General features: G+C 38.7%; 2 protein-coding genes across 12 annotated transcripts in view; one reads left to right on the top strand and one right to left on the bottom strand.

The window, feature by feature from the left end:
- HNRNPH3 (heterogeneous nuclear ribonucleoprotein H3) overlaps positions 1-27,394 on the bottom strand; it is a 45,254-nt gene that overhangs the window by 2,403 nt on the left and 15,457 nt on the right. The window contains exons 1-7 of one of the 6 annotated variants that reach the window (XM_039233237.1): positions 9,395-9,572; positions 4,598-4,732; positions 3,945-4,083; positions 3,246-3,430; positions 2,713-2,799; positions 2,314-2,429; positions 460-595 (exon numbers count right to left, since the gene is read on the bottom strand). In XM_039233237.1, the coding sequence (XP_039089168.1) occupies positions 460-595; positions 2,314-2,429; positions 2,713-2,799; positions 3,246-3,430; positions 3,945-4,083; positions 4,598-4,709 (775 nt within the window). In that variant the 5' untranslated portion in view covers positions 4,710-4,732; positions 9,395-9,572. Of the gene's footprint in view, positions 1-459; positions 596-2,313; positions 2,430-2,712; positions 2,800-3,245; positions 3,431-3,944; positions 4,084-4,597; positions 4,733-8,525; positions 8,727-9,375; positions 9,573-27,394 lie in introns of those variants that run through there. The other 5 variants (XM_039233240.1, XM_039233236.1, XM_039233238.1 and 2 more) reach the window with 5 other exon arrangements.
- The window catches only part of PBLD (phenazine biosynthesis like protein domain containing), a 44,747-nt gene continuing 26,078 nt past the window's right edge, over positions 8,726-27,394 (top strand). For 2 of the 6 annotated variants that reach the window (XM_039233243.1, XM_039233244.1), the window contains exons 1-2: positions 8,726-8,882; positions 26,779-26,830. The gene's annotated coding sequence lies outside the window, so the exon portion shown is untranslated. The remainder of the gene's footprint in view (positions 8,883-26,778; positions 26,831-27,394) is intronic. The other 4 variants (XM_039233245.1, XM_039233246.1, XM_039233250.1 and 1 more) reach the window with 3 other exon arrangements.

Consider the following 27,394-nt stretch of genomic DNA (forward strand, 5'->3'; position numbering starts at 1 on the left):
CTCTTCATTAAAAAGTGCCCTAGCGGGGCACCTGGGTGGCTCAGTCGGTTAAGTGTCCGAATTCAGCTCAGGTCATGATCTCATGGGTTTGTGGGTTCGAGCCCTGCGTCAGGCTCTGTGTTGAATGCTTGCTCAGAGCCTGGAGCCCGTTTCGGATTCTGTGACTCCTTCTCTTTCTGCCCCTCCCCAGCTGACGCTCTGTGTTACTCTATCTCTCAAAAATAAATGTAAAAAAAATTAAAAAAAAAAAAAAAAAAAAAAGAATTAAAAAAATAAAAAGTGCCCTAGAAAGCCTTTAAAAAGCCTGAACTTATTAGAGGCCATATGGTTTCAGGTCCCAGTGACTGCCAAGAATTATCTACAGATCTTGTAACATTTTACATTTGAGGATGAGATTTTTTTTTTTTAAAGTTTACACTGAGAAATGAGTTAAGTTAGCAAGCCAAAGATCCCACTTACGCATGTTATTCTTATCTTTAGACATGGCAGCTACAGCATCTTCATGTGTCACAAATTCTACATCTGCTTCTCCTGTTGCTCTGCCATCAGCTCCAATGTCAATATGCACTCGTATTGGATTTAGTGGTGAGAAAAACTGAAAAAAACATTTGTTATTAGTTTTTCTATTTAGATTAATAAATTACCATATACCCTTATGCATTAAAACAAACCTCTCTACTGCCCTCTATTGCAAGGTTAACAAATCAATTACAAAGGTTCTGGGAATAGAAGATTATACACTTAGGGAAAATGCAAAGTCTCTTTAAAATAAGCTAATAATGGGCGCCTGGGTGGCTCAGTTGGTTGTGTCCAACTCTTGATTATGGCTCAGATCTTGATTTTAATTGGTTGTGTCCAACTCTTGATTATGGCTCAGATCTTGATTTTAAGCCTCATGCTGAGCTCTACCTAGTGCTGAGCCTACTTAAAAAAATAGAGTAAGCTAAGAAAAAAAAACCTAAGTGATATTAAAAGAAAAAAAAAATTCTAACCCAGAGCATAGTTCACTCTAAATAGAAGTCTCATATCTTACCACTGAGTGGGTCCCAACTCACAAGTATTTCAAAATTGCTAAAGAACAAGTCACCTGAGACTTAGAACATGTGCATAGGATTTAGGTGTTAGGATTTAGATCAATGGAATTTGATACACATATACCAACTATATGTGGACAGCTCCCAAAACAGATCACTTAGTTCTAATTTTTTTTTAATGTTTTATTTATTTCTGAGAGAGAGAGAGAGAGAGAGAGACAGACAGAATCTGAAACAGACTCGGAGAGAGGAGAGAGAGAGGAGAGGAGAGAGGAGAGGAGAGAGACGGGAGGGGAGGGGAGAAGAGGAGAGACACAGAATCTGAAACAGACTCCAGGCTCTGAGCTGTCAGCACAGAGCCCGACGTGGGGCTCAAACCCACAAACTGCGAGATCATGACCTGAGGTGAAGCCGGACGCTCAACCGACTGAGCGACCCAGGCACCCCCACTTAGTTCTAATTAAAAGTTAACTAGGTTGAAGCAATCCTAAAAGATACTAAGGTCATCGGTTCCCAGTAAGATCTACAGCTAACTGTTTCAGAGCTAGAGAGTAAATAGTCTTGGCTTTGTAAAGGCCACTGGACCTTTTCCCCTACTACTCAAGAGGTAAGAATGGATGTGACTAGATGCACCTGGGCTGAAGTTTGCAGTTTCTCTAAACAATTTGAAATCAACCAGTTTCCAATCAGCAACAGCATCTACACCCATTTTTTTTCACAGCTCCTGTTTCTATAACGATATAGCCAGAAAGTCAAACCAAGTAATTCAACTTTGACTTGTTACATATTTCCACTTTCAAAACCTGACACAAATGCAGTAATATTTCAGTCATCTCTATACTGGTAACTCTTTTCCCTAATTCTTTTTTTTTTTTTTAAGTTTACTTATTTGAGAGAGACAGAGCACAAAGGAAAGAGGAGCAGAGAGGGAGAATCCTAAACAGGATGTGCATGGTCAGCACAGATCCTGATATGGGGCTCAAACCCCTGAAACTCTGAGATCATGACCTGGGGCAAAATCAAGAGTTGGATGCTCAACCGACTAAGCTGTCTAGGTGTCCCTTCACTAAATTCTTAACTGGACTTCCTGAATACAACTTTTTACTTGCTTAAATCCTAGGTAGGTCAGTATACAATGGACAAAAAAATACTCATCAATGATAAGGATATATATCATTTAACTTAAGAGATCTTGACATTAAAACTATAAAAACGAACATTTAAGAATGCTTCAAAATTAGATACCAGGACAAAACTATTAATTACTAAAATTACTCACATTAGCAATGTCATTTTCAGTTGCACGGAAAGGCAATCCTCTCATATGTACAAAATGACCACCATGAAATCCTGAACTTGCATCACCAGCTCCACCATAGCCATGTCCTCCCATACCTAACAGAATTTCCAAAGATTATGAACGATACATGTAAAGCCTTTCGACAAAACACTTGTTCTCTATACATAACTTTTCCTATTTATACTTTTGACATCCATGAAATCTTAACACTCAGTTATTCTAAACACCAAATACTGTAAGTATACATCCGTATAAAGCCCCATGTATGGATGCACTGAAATATGCCTATTTTTATACAAATCACTTAACCTATATTAAACCACTAAATGGTTTTAAAATACTAATATGCACCTAAAAACAAATGTCTTTAATATTTACCTCTTCCATCTCTCATTCTGTCATCAAAGCCATCATTTCCATAGCCATAATTATTATAGCCACCATAGTCATCAAAACCTCCATAACCTGTATAATGAGAAATACACGGATACACTTTTAAGAGATAAATTTTACAAATCCAATTTATAGATACATTCTGTGATAAGCAGTTTGGTTATATTATTACAAGTTTACAACTCCCAACTTAGTGCATGTGAAAAAAAGAGTTAATATTTGGTGGAAATAAAATCTCAAAAGGATACATTTAGACATCAAATTAACTTTCATCCTGATGTGAAATAGAAAATGTCAAAATATGCCAAAATCTTTATTTTAATCTCTGTATTAAGTTATGTAGGTGCCAATATGTGCATCAATCAAATCCCATAGCTGGCCACGGGAATTCATATTTTCATGAACAGGTTTTAAAACCCAGTAGGTACTGAAATTACTGCCATTTCTATATTTCTTGACAAAATGTCAGGAACATTAAGAAAATGACAACAGAACCTTTGTTCATTAGATACACATACCACCATCATATCCATCACCTCCTCGTCGCATTCTGTCATACATACTTCCACGCCCAGCTCCATAATAACCCCCTCTTCCTCCTATCGGTCTATCATATGGTCCCGGTCGCTGGCCCAGCAATCTTCTTGGTGGATCATAAAATCCTTTGATTTCACTCCTGCTACTTCTGAAGATCTCAATATACCTATTTAAAAACGTTTTAAGGTACAGGTTTTAGCGTAAATGTATTAGAATAAATAAGGTACTGGGCAAAAATGCAGTAAGTTTTTCTACATCTAGATATATAACCCAATTTAAATTGCCTAAATACACCATAAATTAACATTTTTACACCTACAAACTTAAATAATTAATATTTAAGTTTTACATAGATAAATTAATCATTTGAAAACAATTCATGTAATAAATAATTTTAGCTTGTTTCCTTTAGTACATAAGTGTTTAGAGAAAATAGATGATTATAAAAAAGCATTTATCAACATCCTATAGAGAAATGGAAACAATCTAATTTTAATTTAAGCAAACTATTAGCATTAATTCCCCACCCAAATCTGTAGTTTCCAAGTTAAATTTAGATAATTATCAATTCTTTTAAACTACCCCAGAAAAATGTTATTGTAACCCCCCCATTTAAGCAATAGTGACCCACAACCCCCAAAAATAAAAATTTAACACCATCCCAAACTCTCCATCCCCACCTGTGCCCTATTCTTTCCTTGTGTTTCCCCAGAGCATTTTCTGCTATCTCCTTTGAAGCAAACTGCACGAAGGCCTCCCCTGTGCTTCTCCCCTGGTAGTCCATCGTCAATGTTATCCCATTTGGCACGATTTCCAACCCTTTAACCCAAGGACAAATAACCCCATCAAGGGGAACAGTGTTAAAGGCTGAAACATTCCCATCTGAATCAAATATTTAAAACAAGTCTAAACAAAACAAAACAAACAAAAAAACTTAAGTTTCCCATCACCCCATAATACAAGCGGAAGATTTTTTTTTCAAATATTATTGGCTTACAGATTTTTTTGCAACCAGTGTCTTTTTAAATTACACACACTAAAAGCTCACCTATATTACATTAACAAAGCCAAATCAAATTTATGCTCCATATAATTCATGGTTCATTTCATCACACATAATTACTCTCAATTAAGTTTATTGCACATTAGCTTGGTTTTACATATTCTACACATTCTGTATTGAATATTAACTGGAGCATATTTCATGACATAATACATTAACCAAGATATACTCAAAAAGACCCCAAAACAAATGGGTTTTACAAATTAAAAACTGAGTAATATAATAAAAATAATTAAAATACTACTAAACTTTGACTAATACTAGAGGTACCTTGAAAGAACTGAACTATTTCCTCTTTGCTGCAACCAAATGGCAGTCCACGAAGTCGTACTGTCCCATCACTAGCGTCATTTGGACCATTATGTTTCATAACCCAATCCATCTCAATAACGTTTGATTTAAATGCTATAAAAAATAAACAAGCACATAAAAGCAGTCAATCAAAATATACTCTTGCTATAGGTACTGAAGAAAACACCACTCAGTGGTGTATAACAGGAAATGTAACATTTGGCTTGTCGACAATGCCAAAATACAAAGGCAAAACACCTTCCCATTTTGGGGTTGGCAAAAAGACTGGGAAAAGTGAGTGAAACCTGATCCCCCAGATAAGTACTGAATTTTTAAGGACCAAATATTATATAATGGTCAATCTTAAGAAAACTTACACAATTTCAGATTAGTCTTCAAATTCCATTTCCTGTCATCTTATTGTCAACTCTAGCCTTTTCCTCATTTCTCAAATTTTCATTAACATTTTTTCAGGTTTTATTATTCATTTGAATCACTATACAAATTCTTTAAAGCTTATTACTCAAAAAGCTGCATATACCTCCACCATCCACAGCAAGAGTCAAAAGGTCAAGAAGTACTTTTGATATTAGAAAAATGGCATTACAAAGTTCTTAACTTTTTAGATGCACTTTATTTCTGACCCCATCAAATTGCTTTTGAAGGAGGGAAAATTCCTATCTCTATTTTGAGTAAATCTACTTCTCAAAAAGCAAGTTTTAAAATGACTCCAGTTAATTAGGTTGAGTTTTTAAATTGGAGTAAAAGGTCACTTCAACTAAAAGGCCTCAAAAGGCCTTCCAACAGTGCCTGTTTTTTGAAGCTACCTGTTTGGAATTTATTGGAAGTACACTAACCACCAGTTTACTCACTGCTTTACTTTCAAGCATAAATTTAAAAAAGCAACACATTCATGTTTATTTTAGGGTACAGTGAGAAGCAGCCCTCCTAGCTTTCCAAAAAGAACCCATCCACACCCAGCTCCCATCCCAAGAGACCACCATCCTTTAGACATTTTAAAGAGGCTAATGCAGAAGTCCTTCAGCTGCAGAAACTTACCAGACCTTACAAATTTCACTAAGCAGCTGTAGGAATCCTACTCACCTGAGTATTTCAAACCTTTCCCTGACCACCTCCTCCCCTGTAAACAAAACAATTTGTTCACTTGATTCCTTTACGCTTGAAGATATTTCATAACAGAGTTCACTAATACTTAATTTCACACCATCTAATTATCAGTGCAACCGTGAGAAGTAGCATCTGCAAAGAGTATTTTTTTTTGTTGTTGCTAGAATTGGTGCATTTAAGAAAAGCTAATGGACAAATTTTCCAAATGTGGTTATTAATCAAATACCTCTACATGTAAAATAACCTTTGAGACTTGTTTTGTGGTTTTAAAAATCTTGGGAGGCACTCTAGACACAGAAACCAAAGTGGGAAGATTTCGAATTTTATTTTTTAAATCAGACATGACAGCTGATTTTATGCAGGTGAATACCAGATATGAATTAAAAACAAACAAAAAACCCACTCTGGTTCTGAATCCCTATGCTACCACTCACTGGCTGATTTAAGCAAACTTCTTAACCTCTATGTTCAACTCTAAAATACAGATAGCACAGGTACCTATACTTCAATGTACCGTTTTAAGACTCATTTATAATGCTTGGTCTGTGGCATGGTAATCATTCAATGATAGTCACTGGATTTTAAAGGGCCCTGTATAACTACTGAAATATACCACAAACAAAATTAAAAAACCTTAAAGGATAGAAAACTATCCCAAGTCTTGAAATACAGTTACAAGTCTTTATCATAGTCACAGAGGCTTAGGCTTTCAAGCTTCCTAAGGAAGGGTTTGTCCAAGACAGGAAAAAGGAAGGTTTTTGGAAATGTTTTCTATACCACCTGCTAGCTAGCTAAAAAACACTGTTCTAGAGTAGTCCTGAAAGAAGTAGACCCTGAATCAGTTGGGGGGAAAAGTTAAGACATTTTGAAGATCTCTACCATTTTCTTAAACAAACAAAAAAACCCTTTATGAAACATTTAGGTACATTGTAAAATCAATCTAATGTGTTGTAAAAAGACCTTGGTGTGATGCTTTTTATTATTTGGCACATTTCTTACTTCAAAATAAAGATACTCTTTTGGGAACAAACACAAAAAGATGGTAAGTGACCTATCTTCACTATAAAATTTAGCCCTTTCCAAGAAACATAAGCATACTAGTTTTGATTCTTGGATCAGTCCGTACCAAAAAGACCTATATAAAACTAACAATATTAAGTCTGTAAAGAACACAATGACCTGTTAACGCCAATTTGAAGTGGAGGAAAAGTTTAAGCAGATTCAGAAAACAAACTATTTTACAGGATTAATTCTCCACTCTACATGTATGAAGAATACACAATTTTAAAAGCCATGCTTGATTATTCCTTCAAAACTCAAAATTTGAGCCTCGAATTCTTACAAAACCAAGACAAACTGAAAGCATACAAAAAAACAATTTGCTCTAATACATTAATAAAGCGGTCTCAGATACTATCTAGAGTTTACCAATTATTGAAGATAATCCATCTCCATCTTTCTTTGCAACAGTTTCAGGACTAATCTCAATTCTGTTTTAAGACTTCCAAGTATTAGCAGCAATTAAAAATACCAGCAGTTGAACTAGGATAACTGCAGCCACTTTTGAATGAGACTAATTTCCTAAACATGATACTAAGTGAAAGAAGCCAGTAACAAAAGTCCACATATTATGATTTTAAATAGGTGTAATTTATGGTATGTGAATTCAACCTACAAGCTAAGCATCTAACAGACATTAAATGAAGTGTTTGCTCCTTAATGTATGTAATTGCTACCTTAATAGAAAAGGTAAACACACCACTCAAACCTAAAGATGAAGTTCCTAAAATTATACAGTTCTTTTCCAAAACAAAGTTTACCATCACCGACTGCAGCTCAGCCACTTGTGTGCCAAGATAAAAAAACAAAACAAACCAACCAACCATGATTATTAAAAATATAAAAGCAATTAGTAATCAGATGGATTTCCAGATTACCATGCAGGTGAAAGAGGACAGAAAAAAAGGTTTCTAGGGTAATCCAATTAGGAAAGCAGTTCTATTATGTACTACTTTTTACAGGAAACTCCGGGCTTTTTCAAAGGCTACTAAAATCAGACCGTCTTCAATAACAGGAAGGTTTTGTTTTTAAAGCTAAAAAAGCAGATAATTGAGTTCTTATAAGGATTCATATTCATCATCCCGAACTCTTTATTCTCAGGCTTTGGCTGTCAACTTTTTTAGGTAAGCAGTGAAAACTACAGACCTAGTATCTTGTGTTCTAAGGACCCAAAAAAATAAAAAAATAAAAATCACCACACCAACCACGTGACTGTGCTTACGGGTTTTTTTTGTTGAGTCGGCTTTTCTTGGCCAAAATACCACCACGATCCTATACTTAAAAAAAAAAAAAAGCCTAGCTACCAAAAGAAAATAAATGCTAACTGTATTTTGACGTATTTTACTTCTACAGCCTCTCTGCACAACATACAACCCTTGGAGGTTTAATATAAAAAGCGAGTGACTGAACTCCTACACAGATTTATGCCCCCACTGATTGTTTTAACAACTATTTTCCAAAAGTATAACTATTACTTAAATCACTACTCAGTGCAGTGCCAAACGACACAAAACCATTGCTAAACCACCCACCCCTGCCCAAAAGTTCAAAAAGCTGTTATGAAAGTTCACTGGACCCAAACGATCTATTTGGAACTGTCCATTTCACATTCCTATTCGAGGTCACCCGCTTTTCTGCTTACAAAAACAATCACCCACAAACTCTTTACGTTTAAGAGAAATATGAGAAGAAATAAACCCTTTGGAAAATCGGTACGTACTCTTTTCGAAGTTCCAAATCTGGAATATAAGGGCCGGCTAAGCGTCCTTTATTCCTCCCCGGAGACTTTCCGTTTATCTAGCTGCCTTAGAGACCAGAGAGCTAAGGAGAGTACGACCCTTCCCCCTCCCCCCACCTCTCCGTCCGGCAGCCAAGCCTGGCTTTAAAACCTTCGCCACCGGGCGGCGGAATTACAAAAGAGGCCGTCTGCCTGCCTCCTTTGTCCTGGATTTGGGAGTTGAGCGCCTTCGTCGCCATTGCTTTCCTGCCCCAGCTCCAGCCTCTCTCATCTTGGGTATCTGCGTCAGAAGTCACTCGCAGTCCCGCCAGCCCAGGTAGCCCAGCCGAAACTGCGGAGGTAGGGAGGCCGCGGTGGGAGGCCAGGCCCATCCGGCGCCATTTCCATCGGGAGCGCGCCCGCCAGCCAGACCCTCCCCCCCACCCAAGTGCCCACCCTTTCCCTGCTCGCTTCGCTCCCCTTCCGGGGCGCTGTGACCTCCCCCCGGCCTTCTAAATCAGTTTTCAGAAGCTGAGGGGCAAAAAGTAGAAAGAAAGAGGAAGGGCGGGAAGCCGAGGTGGCCGCGCCACCGTACCCAAAATGGCGGAGGCCAAACCAGCAGGGAAAGAGGGGAAACGCTGGATGACCCCCACTTCGGGCCTCAGTTTCATCCAAAGAATTTCACCTCAACAAGCCCTCCCCCCGGCAGGCCGCCCTCCTTGAAGTGGGAGATCGCCTAGGAGGCACAGTGTGACTGCCTCCAAGCGGCGACCTCCACACTTCCGCCCCCCCCGCCCCGTCTCTCTTTCGTCCTTCTCCCGACTCCGCTCTCGAAACTACCAGCCCAACCTACCCCCTTTTACTTCAGATACCCTGTCGGGCGACAGTAACACCGACGCCGGTGCTCGAGAGATCGGTCGTGAAGTGGAAGAAGTCGTTCGCCTCGTGTAGCGCTCGCAACAACGGTTCTTCCAACCGTCTCAGGCGGTGGCAACCGCTAAGGGAGCTGCGCAGCAGAGCGACTGGCTTGGGGGGATGGGAGAGAGCGAGCGAGAAGGAGGGGGTGGGGCGAGAGCAACGAAGACCAGCCTGCCAGCTCTCGCGAGACCTGTGATTCGCTCCCGCCTTGGCGCTGGCGGCAAGAAGTGCGCTTGCGCGCTGGTGGGCTGACCAATTTGTTGGGGGAAGAGGTGGAGAGAGGCTGAGAGGTAGTCTAGTTAGGCGCACAGATTACTGTAAAACTGTTAAATGCTTAGAGTTCACCTTTCTGCTTATTCGGGGAGGATGTGAAGTGGTAGTTACAGCCAGTGTGTGTTGAAGGAACCATGGTGTCGCAGTTTGGGAAAGTTTTCCGGTACTCTGTCCCCGCCAAAACCAAATTCGGTAGAGTCCCCACCCTTACCCCAGCGTCACCTGGTGGGAGGGATACCACGTGATACGGAGGCCAAATGCGGGGAGAGATTTCCTTGTCCGGTTTGCGTTATGCGGTAAAAATACTGTTTCCCCTCTGCGAAGACACCAATGTGGCCCCCATTCCGCTTCTAACCTGGGGCTCTTTCTTCCCTGTAGTGGCTCTAGGGCGCCGGGGCTCCGACCCCTCCCTTCAGGCCGGCCTACTCCCTGGGGGGCTTGATAACCACCCGCCGCAGTAGTCCCACGAGAAAGTTACTCGCTTTCTCTTCTTGCCTTTGCCATTCTCTTGCTTTTCATCTCTCCCCTTTATTGACGTATAATTAACATGCAGTGTTACATTAGTTTCAGGTATACAATGATTTGGTAATTATGTATATACTACTCTGCTTCCCAGGAAAACTAGTCACTATCTGTTACATATAACGTTATTACAATATTGACTGGATTCTTTTCTGGGCTTTTCATCTCTGTGACTTGTTTTATAAATGGACGCTTGTATCTCTTAATCCCCTTTATCTATTTCACCCATCTCCTCACCCACCTCCCCTCTGGCAACCACCAGTTTGTTCTCCTTACCGAGGAGTCCATTTGTTATTTTTTGTTTGTTAGTTTCATCTCTCCCACTTCATAACCTCCGGCATAGATCAGGTGCTTAAGACTGACAATTTAGGGTTGTTTTATAAAGAGGGCTTTGCGCTCTTGAAAATTGCAGTACAAGTGACACCTAACACTTTATGGTTGTGCTGTCCTACCACCGAGGTCTTTAGTGACACGTTATGGCTTTTTTTTTTTTAATTAAAAAAAATTGCAAGCCAAATTTCTGTGGAAGGGTGCAGGGCAGTCCTGGTAAAGAGATCAATGCAAGTGCAAACGTAGGAACTGTTCATGAAGTGCAAAGGAGGGAAGGAAATGAATTTGAACACAGGGATGTTCCTATAGTTGAAAATGTGGATAATGCTGTTGAGGGATAGTAAGGCAAGCTGAGGGCTAGGCACAAACTAGCACAATCCCCACCCCCCCACCCCCTCCAACCCCAGGCGGGATATGTGTGATAGTCCACAGGCACTCTTGGCTGCCCAAGAACGAAGGAAAGGACAGAAAACAAATGGTTAAACTGATAAAGTCTCCATCAGTCTACAATTATCTCATCAATAGTATAACCTCCAGGAACTCCCTACTACCTTAATGATAATGCTTTGCTAAAGGGAAGAACAACCTTAGTTTGACAATAGCTAGGCCTCCAGTAATCTGTAAATCCTCTTTAGCACATGGAAATCCCTTTAAGAAATTTTCACTTCACCTCCCCCAACTCCACAGTATATAAGCAGTAACTCTGCACAACCCCAGTGCATCTTTGTGCCCATGGATCTTGTCCTGCTTTAATAAAATCACCTTTTTGCACCAAAGATATCTTCAGGAATTCTTTTTTGGCTCTCGGCTCTGAACCCCACCATCATCCCAAAACCCCAGCAATACTAAGTTACAGACCTTTAATATCCAGCCAGAGACTTTGTGCTTTCTACTACAGAAGTTGGGAAGCCCTTGATGGAGTATAAGGGATATTAGCAGTGGAGAAGCTTGAATAATTTTTTACCCATGAGATCTGCAATGGTTTAGGCAGGAGGCCAGTTAGTTACCTGCATATAATGGAAACTTCCATTTATGGTTTAATTCTCGGCCTCAAACTTGCTTAAGACAAGTGTGAGACAGTAAGAATTGGCTGGGTCATCATGTCCTGATTTTCTTGAGCCCACTCGCCCAAAATACCTCTTGGAGAAAGGGGAATGGGACAGTGTGGTCATCATTACAAGATACAGGAAAACAAAACCTGGATAACATAACATTATGGTTCATATTTATTAAGAGCTTGCTTGAGCCAGTTCTGTGCTCAATTCACTGAATCCTTACAACCTAAAGGATAATTATTGTCCCCATTTTACGGATGAGGTGCCTGAGTTTAGAAGTACAAAAGTTGGGGCACCTGAGTGGCTCAGTGGTTTAAGTGTGTCTGATTCTTGATTTCTGCTCAGATCATGATCTCATGGTTCATGGGTTTGAGCCCCAAGTTGGGCTCTGTTACTGACAGCGTGAAGCCTGCTTAGGTTTCTCTCTCCCTCTCTCTCTGCTCCCCCCCCCCCCCAACTTGTGCTCTCTTTCTCTCTAAATAAATAAAGAAAGAAATATTTAAAAAAAGAAGAAGTGCAAAAGTTGCTCAAGGTCATACACCTAGTGATGGTCATACACCTAGGATTTGAATCAAAATGGTTTTACTCTAGGGGCTAGGGTCTTAAAGTAGTCTAGACCTTCCTGGGGTTGCAAATAACCTAACCATGCATTAAGGGAACCAGTATCATTTAGGAGAATTGAAGTTACTTAACAAACATTACCATCTCAGGACACCTGCAGGTAACATGTTGTTCATTGGCTAGAGACTTTTTTTAAATGATGGGTTGATTGGTTGATTGATGAGAGAGAGAGACCCTAAGCTGGGGAGGGGCAGAGAGAGACACACAGAATCTGAAGCAGGCAGAAGCAGGCTCCAAGCCGGCAGGACAGAGCCCAACATGGGGCTCAAACTCCTGAACTGTGAGATCCGTGACCTGAGCTGAAGTTGGTCGCTTAACCAACTGAGCTACCCATTTGCCCTGGCTGGAGACTTTTAAGGAGGCCTGAAACTTGATGTACTGGTGTCACTGACACCTTGAGCCCCTCCCTTCAAAAAAAATGGAGTTCAGATGGAGTTCTTCCTGTGTTCTAGTTACATCACTACTTCACCTTTTCAGTCTTTCACTTGATTTGGCAGATGGAATGCTGTAATCCCTTTTACCCTCTTGCCTGAATTCAAATAATACATTTAGTGCCTGTTGAGTTTGGCATTCTTTCCACATACTTAATTTGTATGGTTATGGGCCACAATCCTTAAATTATCCTAATGACTTTTCACCACTGAACTGCAATGTTTTCTTTGTGTTTTGGCCACAATTCCTATATATTGTGCACTTTGCTGTTTGCCAGTGTGAATCCTTACGAAGGACTTGAAATTAGTACATGTATTCCTTTTGCTTTTTTATTACAGCAAGTAGGAAGCTTTGAATTAAAGAAAAAGTACACTAGGGGCACCTGGGTGGCTCAGTCTGAGCATCTGACTTCAGTTCAGATCGTGATCTCATGGTTTGTGAATTCAGTTCCTGTATTAGGAGTCCTGTCAGTGTCCACTTTTTATCCTCTGTCCCCCTCTCTCTCTGCCCCTCCCTCGTGCTTTCTCTCTCAAAAATAAAAAATAAGGATTAAAAAAAAAGTACACTAATTTTGAGGCAAGTGTAAGTTTTGAAAAGATTTTTTTTTTAAAGTACTCTCTCCACCCAGTATGGGGCTTAAACCCACACCCTGAGATCAAGAGTTGCACACTCCACTGACTGAGCCAGCCAGGTGCCCCAGAGGCAAACCTAAGTTTTATTTGGCTTTCTATTTTACTGTTTTTCTCAAAAGAAAAAAAAGTCTGTCTACTATTCCCATTGACAAATTGAATCCTGTAAGTCTTAGTGAGATTGGTTCACCACTGCACCAGTGATCCCTACAGAATTGTTTCCAGATTGATCTCTATGGAATTGTTTCCATAGAGATGGTTAGATCTAACGGCTCCCAGCTGCTTTTGGGATTTTGCTTTCTCTTTGTCTTTCTTTCCGTCATTTCAGTGCTTTTCTATTGGTACAGAGTTCAGAGGGACTCTGGAGAGGATCTTGTTGGAGGCCATAATGAGAGAAGAGATGAAAAAGGAGAGGAAACAGAAATATCCACACTCCCAGAGGAAAACAAGACAACAAACATGTAATCATGTATTACACCATCAGGATGAAGAGGAGAGGAAAATTCCATGCAGAGCCCAGAGAAAGAAAAAGAGAAATTGAAAGAGACTGCACCCTGCTGAGAGAGGAAGACACAGTCACTAAAAATTATTAAGATAGTTGTTCACATACCCCCAATAGCATTCTAAAATAACATAAAAACTGGATTTTACCATAATCTTTTTTGCCATTATGAAAAGCAAATAAGCTAAAAAAGGTAGCAAAACCCACAAATAAGTTTCTAGGAGTGTGTTTAATTAAAATAATTCATGCTATTTGAACACTAAATCTGTCTTACTAAGGTTTTGTAAAATACTTGTTCTTTGATTTATATCATATTTATCAATTGTCTTTGGAACGCAGTGATCTTGTCACGATTCAGAATTATTTCTCAAGACAGTGCTTAATTACACAGTTTACATTCTTGATACTTTTTGTTTCTTTAAGTCACTTTATTTATTTATTTATTTATTTTTAATGTTTTTATTTATTTCTAGGAGAGAGAGAGAGAGAGACAGCGTGAGCAGGGGAGGGTCAGAGAGAGAGGGAGTCACAGACTGAAACAGGCTCCTGGCTCTGAGCTGGCTGTCAGCACAGAGCCCGATGCGGGGCTCGAACCGACGAACCGCGAGATCATGACCTAAGCAAAAGTCAGACGCTTAACTGACTAAGCCACCCAGGTGCCCCTCTTTAAGTCACTTTTAACTTTATTCTGGGACTAGTAAAACCAAAAGGTCTCATCCAATTTTAATTATACATTAAGTAAACAAATGGAAACTGAAAAGGAAGAAAGCACCTAACACACCTTTTTCTAGTTTTTGGAAATAATTAGAAGTATTGAACATTCTCCCTGTTCTAGTGGATTATTGTGAAGAATAGGGACAACAGCTACAAAAAGATAGCTCTGTAGGAATTTAGATCAAATTATTGTACAGCTTTTAATGTGTCATAAGTACATTAATGACTTAGAAACAGCACAGATAATACAGTAGCAAACTGTTAAGCCACAATGATGGTTATATTGGGGGTAGAGCACTTTATTTATTTAAATGTTTTATTTATTTTTTGAGAGAGAGATAGAGACAGCGTGAGCAGTGGAGGGTCAGAGAGAGAGGGAGTCACAGAATCCGAAGACAGGCTCCAGGCTCTGAGCTAGCTGTCTGTACATAGCCCAACGCAGGGCTCGAACCCACAAACTGTGAGATCATGACCTGAACCGAAGTCGGATGTTTAACCGACTGAGCCACCCAGGCACCCCAGGGGGTAGAGCACTTTAAATAACTAGTTTTCAGTACAGGCTAGCAAAGTTATTATTTTATGGACCAAAAATAGAAGAACCAAGAGATAAATTAATGCTTCAAATTTTACAAAGAAAATCAATGGCAAGACTTACAATGGACTTCATAATTGAGCCTTTGGTTCTAATCTCACCTTTTACACTTCCCTTCCAGCTGCTTGATTCTGAGGCATTTAACTTTTCTGAACCTCAGTTTTCAGTCTCTAAAGTGGGTTGTTAGGTTGTTATATAGGATAGAGATTAGTAGCTAAAATAATAATTCTAGTCCTATCCTCTTTCATGTGTGTCATGTCATTGTTTAATAAATGTGGCTCATTCTTGTTGAATTCATTTCAACAGTGAAATTAAAATATATATATATTTATTTATTAAGTATGGTGTCCTAAGCACTGTGTTGCAGGGCAGCAAATTACTCCAAGGAAATCTGTGAACTCATATGAATACGAAGTATCACCTCTGGACAGAATAAATGTCACATGTAATGTACTGCTGTTTTTCTAATATAGGCAGACACAGTTGCTGTTAATACAATGGAAATTGAGGAGCATATAGGTACATTTCATTAAATAAATATATTAAACTATAGCAAGTACTCAAATAAGGTAAGCATAGAGTGTTTGAGAAGCATAGAGTAATACCATTAGCACAACCTAGGGTTTCAGAGAAAGCTTTCTGAAGGAAATAACTCCTGAGCTAAGAGTTGGATAATAAGTAAAATTTAGCTGGGCTATAAAAGATAGAAAAGGCATTCAAAGCTGAGGACACAGTAAGATTCAAGGCATGGAGGCAGGAGATAATTTGATAGAAGTGGGAACTTCAAGCAGTTGGAGCATTGTAAAATAAATGAAGGGTGTAGGTAGTAACCAGATCTTGGGAGAGTTTTTATGCTACCCTGTAGAGCTTGGCTTTATTTTTAGATTGAGATCAACCTCAGATTATGTACTTTTGGCTGAAGTATGAAGGGTGGATGTTGAGAGAAGACAGAAGACTAGGAAAAGGCTCAGCAGAGATGATGAGGCCTTAAACTACAACAGTAAGGATAGATATAAGAGGATGTCTTCAAGAAATATTTATTTTTAAATGTTTATTTATTTTGAGAGATAGAAAGGTGGGGGAGGGGCCGAAAGAGAAAGAGAGAATCCCAAGCAGGTTCTGTACTGTCAACACAGAGCCCGACTTGGGGCTCAAACTCATGAAACCATGAGATCATGATCTGAGCTGAAATCAAGAGTTGGATGCTTAAACCAACTGAGCCACCCAGGTGCCCCTGGGACTTAATAAACTTAAAAAAAGAATTAAGGGACTTGTTTTTTGGCCTAACATGTAATTTATTTTGGAGAATGTTCCATGTGCACTTGAGAAAATGTGTTACTTACTGTTGTTGGGGGATGTTGTATAGGTGGCTGTTAAGTCTAGTTGGTTTATAGTGTTATTAAAGTCTTCTGTTTCCTTCCTGATCTTCTGTCTCATTGTTCTATTATTGAAAAGTAGACTTTGAAATCTCTATTATTATTACATTGTTTATTTCTCCAATTCTGTCAGTTTATTTCTTCATGTGTTTTGGGGTTCTGTTAGGTGCATATGTGTTCATAATTGTTACATCTTCCTAATGAATTGATCCTTTTATCATTATAAAATGTCTTTGTCTCCAGTAACAACTTGTGTCTTAAAGTCTATTTTGTCTGATATTAGTATACTCACTCCAACTCTCTTTTGGTTACTCTTTGTATGGCATAACTTTTTCCCATTCTTTTACTTTCAACCTATTTGTGTCTATGAATTTAAAGCATGTCTCTCCATGAGATACCATATTACACCTGTCAGAATGGCTAAAATTAACAATTCAGGCAACAACAGATGTCGGTGAGGATGCAAAGAAAGAAGAACCCTTTTGCACTGCTGGTGGGAATGAAAACTGGTACAGGCACTCTGGAAAACAATATGGAGGTTCCTCAAAAAATTAAAAATAGAACTACCCTACAACCCAACAATTGCACCACTAGGTATTTATCTGAAGGATATGAAAATGCTGATTTTAAGGGGTACATGCACCCCAATGTTATCGGAGCACTATTAACAATAGCCAAATTATGGAAAGAGCCCAAATGTCCATTGACTGACTAGTATATTAAAAAAAATGTGGTACACACACACACACACACACACACACACACTGAAATATTACTTGGCAATCAAAAATAATGAAATCTTGCCATTTATAACAACATGGATGGAACTAAAGTTTATTATGCTAAGCAAAGTAAGTCAGCCAGAGAAAGATAGATATATGATTTCACTCATGTGGAATTTAAGAAACAAAGCAGATGAACATAGGGTAAGGGAAGGAAAAATAAAATAAAAAAGAGAGACGGACGCAAACCATATGAGATCCTTAAAGAGAACAAACTGAGGGTTGCTGGAAGGGTGTTGTGTCCAAGGATGGGCTAAATAGGTGATGGGCATTAAGGAGGGCACTTGTTGGGATGAGCGCTGGCGTTATATGTAAGTAATTAATCACTAAATTCTACTCTTGAAATCATTATTACACTATATGTTAACTAACTTGGATTTAAATAAAATTTAGGGGCACCTGGGTGGCTCAGCTGGTTAAATGTCTGATTTAGGCTCAGGTCATGATCTCATGGTCCATGTTTTCAAGCCCCTCATTAGGCTGTGTGCTGACAGCTCAGAGGCTGGAGCCTGCATCGGATTCTATGTTCCCCACCCCACCCTACCTTTGCCCCTCCCCTGCTCATGCTCTGTCTCCCAAAAATAAATAAATGTTAAAAAAATTTTTTTAAATAAATAAAATTTAAAAATTAAAAAATAAAGTGTCTCTCTTGAAGAAAGCATAGTGAGATCATTTTTAAAAAAAATTAATTCTGCGGACATCTGCCTTTTGATTAGTTTATTCCATATACATTTGATGTAGTTACTGATAAGGTAGGGTTTAAGTTTGTCATTTGCTGTTTATTTTCTACATGTCATGTCTTTTTTGTTCCTCTAATCCTACATTACTGCTTTCTTTTGTGTTAACTACATATTTTATATCCATATATGAATTTGCATATATATGATATATACTTTATATATCATATATATGAATGTATATAAAGAATATGCATATATTTCTGTAAAAATGCATTTGTAAGTGTACATAAAGAGAACAGAAGTATATATATAGAGAAAGCTGAAAGTTTTTAAGAGTTATTATTTTGTTTACTTATTCATAAGATAATAAGATCCATAATATTAAAAAACCTATTTCCCACCATTGCTAAATTAAATCCAAGTAGTATGTCATAGAGAAATAGATAGTATTTTTCTCTAGAGACTCTGTATATCCGCTTTTCCACATTAATTTCAAGATAGAGCAAATTTCACCAGTGCTTTACAAAAAGATTGATGTCTTTAACTGTGAGACTATCCAAAGATTCAGAATTCAAAATATAAATATGCAGTATAGTTGGATAGTCAAATATATCTTCTTTATAAAGCAGTAGAAAGAGCCTAAGCAATTGTTGGCGTATGTTCAAAAGTTTTACTACTGTAAACCAAGTGCTGAGTCAGGTTTTTCTTACTTGGAAAGAATCATAACACCAATTTATAACCTATTTTCTTCAGTTCACTCTAACTCCTTTGACTTCTTAGGAGGCAAGAGTGTGGGTCTTATTTTCAAGTAGTCAAACTATTTTTTAAAAATTTGGTTGAGGGATGCCTGGGTGAGTCAATTAGGCATCCAACTTCAGCTCAGGTCATGATCTTGGGGTTCATGAGTTAGAGCCCCATGTCAGGCTCTGCTGACAGCTCTGAGTCTTGAGCCAGTTTAGGATTCTGTGTCTCCCTCTCTCTGCCCTTCCCCAACTCATGCCCTGTCTCTCTATTTCAAAAATAAATGAACATTAAATTCTTAAAAATTTTGGTTGATAAATAGTATGTCATAATGATGAGAACCATAAACTTCAACAGAAATGTGAAAAATTCCAAAATAGTGGGTGTTTGAACATAAACATAGGTGAGGAATTCAAAACCAGGTTATTATTTTAACAAAACCAGGTTAATATTTTAGCAAAGGCAGTGTTCCAGAGCTATATTAAGTCTAGGAAATATGCATAAAAGTAAACACAAAGTAATAGAATGCCACATATATATATATAATCTTCGCTAGATGAAACTAAACAAATTTTTTTCCAAATTTTGATTTAAAATTTATTTTACCTATAATTGTAATTCCTTTTTATAGTTATTTTCTTTTTACCAGCTAGTAATATAGACAGTGTTCATGTACATTTTGAATGCCAGTACTCTATTCTTAAGTATTTTACATTTTCAAGGAAGTAAACTGGAATTTACTAATGAGCAGCCTAGTTTTGAGGCAGCAGTCATAAGCAAAAGCTAAGTGGGTTCTTTGGTGCTAAGAGCTAGGGAATAACAGGAATCAACTTTCTGTTGTCTGTAACCCCAGGAGACTGTAAACAAAGAGTATTACAGAGGGACAAATAAGCATTAGTGTTCCCGGGCACATCCATGGGCAGGTTTAGTGACTAAGCTATTTGAATGTGAGGCTTATGATTTCTCTACATTTACTTGGTAGATTAGAATTCAGGAAAGTGTTGGGATGCCTGGGTGGCTCAATTGGTTGGGTGTCTAACTCAGGTCATGATCCTAGGGTCGTGGGATCAGCTCCATATTTGTCTCTGTGCTGAATGTGAAGCCTGCTTGAGATTCTCTCTCTCTGTCTCTCTCTCTCTGTCTCTCTCTGTCTTTCTCTCTCTCTCTCTGCCCCTCTCTCCTACACATGCTCTCTCTCTCTCTCAAATAAAAAAAGAAAGAATTCAGGAAAGTGTCCACACTTCTCAAAAGCAAACCTGATGGATCTCTGGGGAAGTTGTGGGACAGGGAATTGTCAAATGGGATTTTAGTTTTTTTCTGTACTATCTTATTGTTTATAAGGAGATTATATTCATATACTAAACTGATTATTAAAAACTCACGTTAAAAAAAGAGCTACTAATAGTTGAGAAATCATTTACGTTTAGGTTTATGAACTTGTACCTTCTCAGGGTAATTGATTCCTATTTAAACAGCATGTTTGTTTGGCATTATTGAAGAGGATATAAAGCCACTCTAGGGGTCCAAATGGAATGTGAGTAAAACTAGACCAGCCATTAGGCTAACCAGGAAGCTGGAATTTGTGCAAGCCCACTTACTGGGTGAAGGAAGGCAAGCTACTTAAACTCTACCTGCCTCAAATTTTCTCAGCAATTCAATGGGAGGTTATGCTGCTTTTTCCTTGCAGAAATGAAATCAAAATTAATTTTAAAGGGAGAGAGAAAAAAAGAGAGATGTATTCAGAAGTAAATTAAAGATTAGAACCTTGAGATTGAGGAGTATAGCTCACTCATGAGTGTCTCTACTCTCCCAGCATACATGGCATTGGAGCCTGACCCATGGTCACTGTTGAACTGAACTTTGGATTTCTGAATCTACAAGATAAAGATCAATTTGTAGACGACTCCAGCAGACCTTTAAAGCGTCATCTCTGCTCTCTCCTATCCTCTTCCCCCCTCTATTTCTGTATCCAATTGGTTTGCCCTATCATCAATGCATGCACTGATGCCTATTCCTACTTCTGGAACTGCCAAACACTTTTTTAAAAAAATTTAGTTTATTGTCAAGTTGGTTTCCATGTAACACCCAGTGCTCATCCCCACAAGTGCCCTCCTCCATGCCTATCACCCCTCTTCCCCTCCCCCCCATGCCCATCAGTCCTCAGTTTGTTCTCAGCATTCAAGAATCTCTCATGGTTTGCCTCCCTCCCCCCCCCATTTCCCCTCTTCTTCTCCCCCACGGTCCTCCGTTAAGTTCCTCCTAATCCTACTATACGTGCAAACATATGGTATCTGTCCTTCTCTGCCTGACTTATTTCGCTCAGCATAACACCCTCAAGTTCCATCCATGTTGCTACACATGGCCAGATTTTTCTTTCCCATTGCCATGTAGTATTCCATTGTATAGATAAACCACATCTTGATCCATTCATCTGTTGATGGACACTTAGGTTCTTTCCATGTTTTGCCAAACACTTTTTTCTGTATGTGTTTGGACTGACTCAAATGTCACCTCATCTCTGAAATTCTCTCTTACTGTCTCCTGGGCAGAGTTATTGTCCTAGCATTATATTCCTAAGCATTTTATCTAGTATCTTTCATATTATAATTTTTATGTTGGTCTCCCCACTGGCTGAGAATTCTTTGAAAGAGAGTTAGTGACTTATTTATCATTTTATTCCCAAAGTCTAGCATGTGCCTGGCACTTAGCAAATCCAAAGTAATTTTAAAAACATTAATTGTTAATGTGAATTTTACCTTAAGCATAATCTGTCACCATAGGCACAACAGGGCTATCAACTGATTAAATTAAACAAATAAAAAAACCTTTTCCTTTCTCTACTTTTTCACCAAGAATAAAAATTAAAATCAAATAATATAATACACTTTAGATAAATATTTTTTATGCACTTAAGGCATTATAAACTTCATGCATTTTTTATATGATTTCCAAGTACAGCATTAGCATCACTTGGGAACCTGTTAGAAATGTAAATTCTTGTGCCCCATCTCAGACTTATGAAATCAGAAATTCTGGGCATAAAGTTCAGTAATCTGTGTTTTAACAAATGCCCTAAAGATGATTCTGTTGCATTCTTTAAAAAAAAAAAAATTTAAGTTTATTTATATTTGAGAGAGAGGCAGAGAGAGAGAGAGAGAGCTTGAGTTGTCAAGGAGCAGAGACAGAAAGAGAGAACCCCAAGCAGACTCGATGCTGTAGTGCAGAGTCCAACTTGGTGCTTGATCTCACAAACTGTGAGATCATGACCTCAGCTGAAATCAAGAGTCAGATGCTTAAGTGACTGAGCTGCCCCGGTGCCCTGACCAAGTGTAAGTTTCTTAAGCTTTTTTATTTGTTCTAGAACAACATTTCTCAGATTTTAGATGTAGCAGAATTGCGGCTTCTGGATGGCTCAGTTCATTAAACGTCTGACTCTTGGTTTCAGCTCATGTCATGATCCCAGGGTGATGGGATTGAGCTCTGCATTGGGCTGAGCATGGAGCCTGGTTAGGATTCTACCCCTCCCCCTCAATTTCTACCTTTCCCTCTGCCCTTCTTTCCTTCTTGCACTCTCACTCTCTCTCTCTTAAAAAACAAAACAAACAAACAAACCCCTACACTTGGTGAACAACTGTTTTTATGTAATGAGAAATAAATCTTGCTTGCTTAAGACAATACAGTTTCTAGCATTTCTTTCAGGCTTTTTCTTGGAATTTTACACATTTTTCATAAATGATAAAATGACACATTTGTTTTCAAATTCTAGCATTTCAAAGAAATTAGGAAAATACCCCATTTGCAATTGCACCCAAAATAGTAAAATACCTAGGAATAAACTTAACCAAGGAGGTAAAAGACCTGTACTCTGAGAACTATAAAACATTGATGAAAGAAATTGAATCTTTCCAAGCAAATGGAAAGATATTCTATGCTCATGGATTGGAAGAATGAATATAATTAAAATGTTCATACTACCCATAGCAATCTACAGATGTAATACAATCCCTATCAAAATATCAATGGCATTTTTGACTATGCTAGAACAAAATATTCTAAAATTTCTATGGGACCACCAAAGATCCTGAATAGCCAAAGCAATCTGAAAAAGAAGAACAAAATTACTCCAAAGCTGTAGTAATCAAAATGTATAACTGGTACAAAAAAATAGACACAAAACTCAATGAAACAGAATAGAGCCTAGAAATAAACCCATGATTATATGATAATTAATCTTCAACAAAGGAGGCAAGAATTTGCAATGGGAAAAGGACAGTCTCTTCAACAAATGGTGTTGGGATAACTGGACAGTTACATACAAAAGCATGAAACTGGACCACTCTCTTACACAATACACAAAAATTAACTCAAATGGATTAAGGATCTAACTGTGAGATCTGAAACCATAAAAATCCTAGAAGAGAGCACAGACAGTAATTTCTCTGATATTGGTCATAACAACATTTTTCTAGGTATGTCTCCTGAAGCAAGGGAAACAAAAGCAAAAATAAACTATTGGGACAATATAAGATTAAAAAGCTCCTGGACAGTGAAAAAAACAATCAACAAAACTAAAAGACAACACTCTGAATGGGAGAAGATATTTGCAAATGACATATCCAATAAAGGGTTAGTATCCAGAATACACAAAGAACATATATAACTCAACACCAAAAAACTTCCACAAATAATCCATGTAAAAAATGGGCGGAAGACATGAACAAACATTTCTCCCAGGAGAACACAGATGGCCAACACAAACACGAAAATATGCTCTACATCACTTATCATCAGAGAAATACAAATCAAACCACAATGAGATATCGCCTCACACATGTCAGAATGGCTAAAATTAAAAACCAAAAAAACAAGAAGTAGTGGTGATGATGTGGAGAAAGGAGAACCCTCATGCACTGTTGGTGGGAATGCAAACTGATACAGCCACTGTGAAGGACAGTGTGGAGGTTCCCCAAAATTTTTTAAATAAAATGACCATATATTAAAGTAATTCCACTACTGGATATTTACTCAAAGAACAAGAAAATACTGTTTTGAAAGGATATATGCACCCCAATATTTATTGAAACATTATTTACAATAGCTAAATTACGGAAGCAGCCCAAGTGCTCATCAATAGATGAATGGATAAAGAAGATATGGTATATATAGACAATGGAATATTATTCAGCCATAAAAAGAATGGAATCTTGCCATTTGCAACAATCTATGGGGTATAATGCTAAGTGAGATAAATCAATGAGAGAACAACAAATACCATATGATTTCACTCACATGTGGATTTAAGAAACAAACAAATGAACAAAGGAAAATAAAGAGACAAACTGAAAAACAGACTCAACTATAGAGAACAAACTGATGGCTACCAGAGGGAAGGTGGGGGGGGGGGGAATGGGTGAAATAAGTAAAGGAGATTAGGAATACAATTATCATGATGAGCATTGAATAATATAATGTGCAGAATTGGTGAATCACTCTATTGTACACCCACAACTAATATAACACTATATTATGTCAAAAAATTCCAATGTTTCTTATACCAAGGTCCTTTGTATTCTTGAGTGTCTGTAAATTCTAAGAGAATTTTAATGTTCTGATTTTTTTTAAAGTTTATTTCTTTATTTTGAGAGAGAAGAGAGAATGAAAGGGGAAGGGGCAGAGAGAGAGAGAAAGCAAGAGGGGAAAGGGCAGAGAGAGAAGGAAAGGGGCAGAGAGGGTGGAGGAAGAGGCAGAAAGGGAGGGAGGGAGGGAGAGAGGGAGAGAGGGAGAGAGAGAGAGAGAGAGAGAGAGAGAGAGAGAGAGAGAATCCCAAGCAGATTCCACACTTTCAGTGTGGAGCCTGATGTGGGGCTCAAACCCATGAACTGTAAGATCATCACCTGAAGGGAAATCAAGAGTCAGATGCTTAACTGACTGACCCAGTCAGGTACCCCAAAGTTCTGAGTTTTCATTTCAGTGATTTAAAAAATTATTTTCACACTTAAGACAAAATATCTCGTTTGCAGTGATAGTTTACAATTTCAAGCAAGTGAGATTTTAGTTTCTTAAGTGAGAGTTTCTCAAATTCTGGTCGTTGCATATATTCTAAAGCACAGTGGTTAAGAACATGGACTCTAGGGCTTGACTGTTATTTAGGTTCAACCTTAGGTATTACCTAAATGTAGGACTTGGGCAAGTTACTTAAATTTTCGGAGCCTCCATTTACTTATTTGTAAAATGAAGACCGAGATTATATGTAACAGTATTTATCTCATGGGGGTGTTCTTAAGAGTAAATGTTCCAAGAACCATGTCTAGCACATAATAAGTACTCAATAAACATTAGTTATTATTATTCTTCTTAGAAATTTGTAAAGCAGTTAGGATTCTGTTGGGTTGCAAGTAATGGGACTATTGGACTCTTAATTTCCTATTGCTGCTATAACAAATTGCCATAGATTTAATGGCTAACAACAACACAAATTTATTATTATTATTTTAATTTAAAAAATTTTAATGTTTATTTACTTTTGAGAGAGGGAGAGAGAGAGAGAGACAGACAGACAGTATGAATGGAGGAGGGGCAGAGAGAGAGGGAGATGCAGAATATGAAGCAGTCTCCAGGCTCTGAGTTGTCAGCATAGAGCCTGACACGGGGCTCGAACCCACAGACCATGAGATCATGACCTGAGCTGAAGTCAGATGCTTAACCGACTGAGCCCACCCAGGCGCCCCACAAATTTATTATTTTATACTTTAGGGATCAGAGTCCAAATGGGTCTCACTGGGCTAAAATCAAGGTGTTGGCAGGGGTATTGCTAAGGACTGAATTCCCCACTCCCGCCCATTCATGTATTAGAGCTGTAACCCCCAATGTGATGGTATTTGGAGATTATGGCCTTTGGGAGCTAATTAGGATTTGATGAGATTATGAGGGTGGGGCCGTCATGATTTGGTTAGTGCTCCTATAAGAAGAGAGCTTGCTTCCCTTCTCTGTCATGTGAGGACGCAGCAAGAAGGTGGCTGTTTAAAAGCCAGAAAGAGAGTCCTCACCAGGAGCCAAATTTGTTGGCACCTTGATCTTCAATTTCCTTGCCTCCAAATCGTAAGCAAGTCAGTTTCTGTTGTTTAAGCCACTCAGTCTATGGTATTTTATTATGGCATCTTTTAAAAAAATAGTTAATGTTTTATTTATTTCTGGGAGAGAGAGACAGCGTGAGCAGGGGAGGGTCAGAGAGAGAGTGAGAGAGAAGGGGGGGGGAGACAGAATCTGAAACAGGCTCCAGGCTCTGAGCTAGCTGTCAGCACAGACCCCAAAACAGGGCTCAAGCTGACGACAGGGCTCATGCTGACGAAAAGAACCGTGAGATCATGACCTGAGCTGAAGTCGGACGCTTAACCGATGGAGCCACCCAGGTGCCCCTATTATGGCATCTTGAACTGACTAACCTAACTTTCTAATGGCTCTAGGAGAAAATGTATTTCCTTGCCTTTTCCATTTCTAAAGGCCACTTGCATTCCTTGGTTAGCGGCTTCTCCCTCCATTTTCTTTTCTTTCTTAAAAGCTTTTTAATGTTAATTTATTCTTGAGAGAGCACAGAACATGAGCAGGGGAGGGGCAGACAGAGAAGGAGACACGAGTCTGAAGCAGGTTCCAGGCTCCAGGCTCCAAGCTGTCAGCATAGAGCCCGATGCGGGGTTTGAACTCACAAACTGTGAGATCATAACCTGAGCTGAAGTCAGGAACTCAACCGACCGAGCTACCCAGGTGCCCCTCCTCCCTCTATTTTCAAGCCAGCAGCACTGCATGTTCAAGGCTCTCTCACTTGGACTTTTCTGCTTCTCTTTTCCACTTTTTAAAAAAAAGTTTATTTATTTTTGAGAGAGAGCATGCACACATGTGGGTGCTCAAGATTGGAGGAGAGGCAAAGAGAGAGAGAGAGAGAGAGAGAGAGAGAGAAAATCCTAAGCAGGCTCCGTGAGCCTAACGCAGGGCTTGATCCCATGAACTGTGAGATCACGACCTGAGCCAAAATCAAGTCAATGCTCAACTGACTTGAGTCATCCAGGTGTTCCTCTCTCATCCACTTTTACAGACCCCTGGGACATTGGATCCACCTGGATGATCCAGACTGCTCTTACTTTGAGGTGAGTTGATTAGCAACCTTAATCCTACCTGCAACCTTAATTTCCCATTCACATTGTGAGTATGTAACATAACATATTCACAGGTTCTTGGAATCAAGATGTGGACATCTTTGGGGAGCCATTATTTTGGCTACCACATGGACAAATAAGGGTTTGAACCTTAAGTACATCTGTTGTTTACTTAAGAAGTTTGGAAATAGGAATTTCTAACATTTCTTTAGCAGTTAACTATATCACCCCGAACTCATGCTCTTTCTTTTCCACCTAGTTTGTTAGCTTCTCATCCTCATATTTGTCACCTCATGGTCAAAAGATGGTTGTTGAATGTCTGGGCATCAGCAACATACTCAAAACGGGAAAAGGAGAGAGGCAGTGACAGTCTATTCTCCTCTCAGGTCTGCTCTTCGAATCAGAAAGCAAACAAATTTTTCTAGAATCCCTCCAGCAAACTTGGCCCTAATGAGATCATGTGGCCATCTCTAGCTCCAAGAGAATCTGGAAGAATGGGCATCTGGCAAAGGAGAATTAGACTGTCCGGACTAACTTAGACCATTTATAATTCAT

Source organism: Hyaena hyaena, unplaced genomic scaffold, assembly GCF_003009895.1.
Source record: "Hyaena hyaena isolate Hyena2069 unplaced genomic scaffold, ASM300989v1 scaffold_73, whole genome shotgun sequence".
NCBI classification, from domain to species: Eukaryota; Metazoa; Chordata; class Mammalia; order Carnivora; family Hyaenidae; genus Hyaena; species Hyaena hyaena.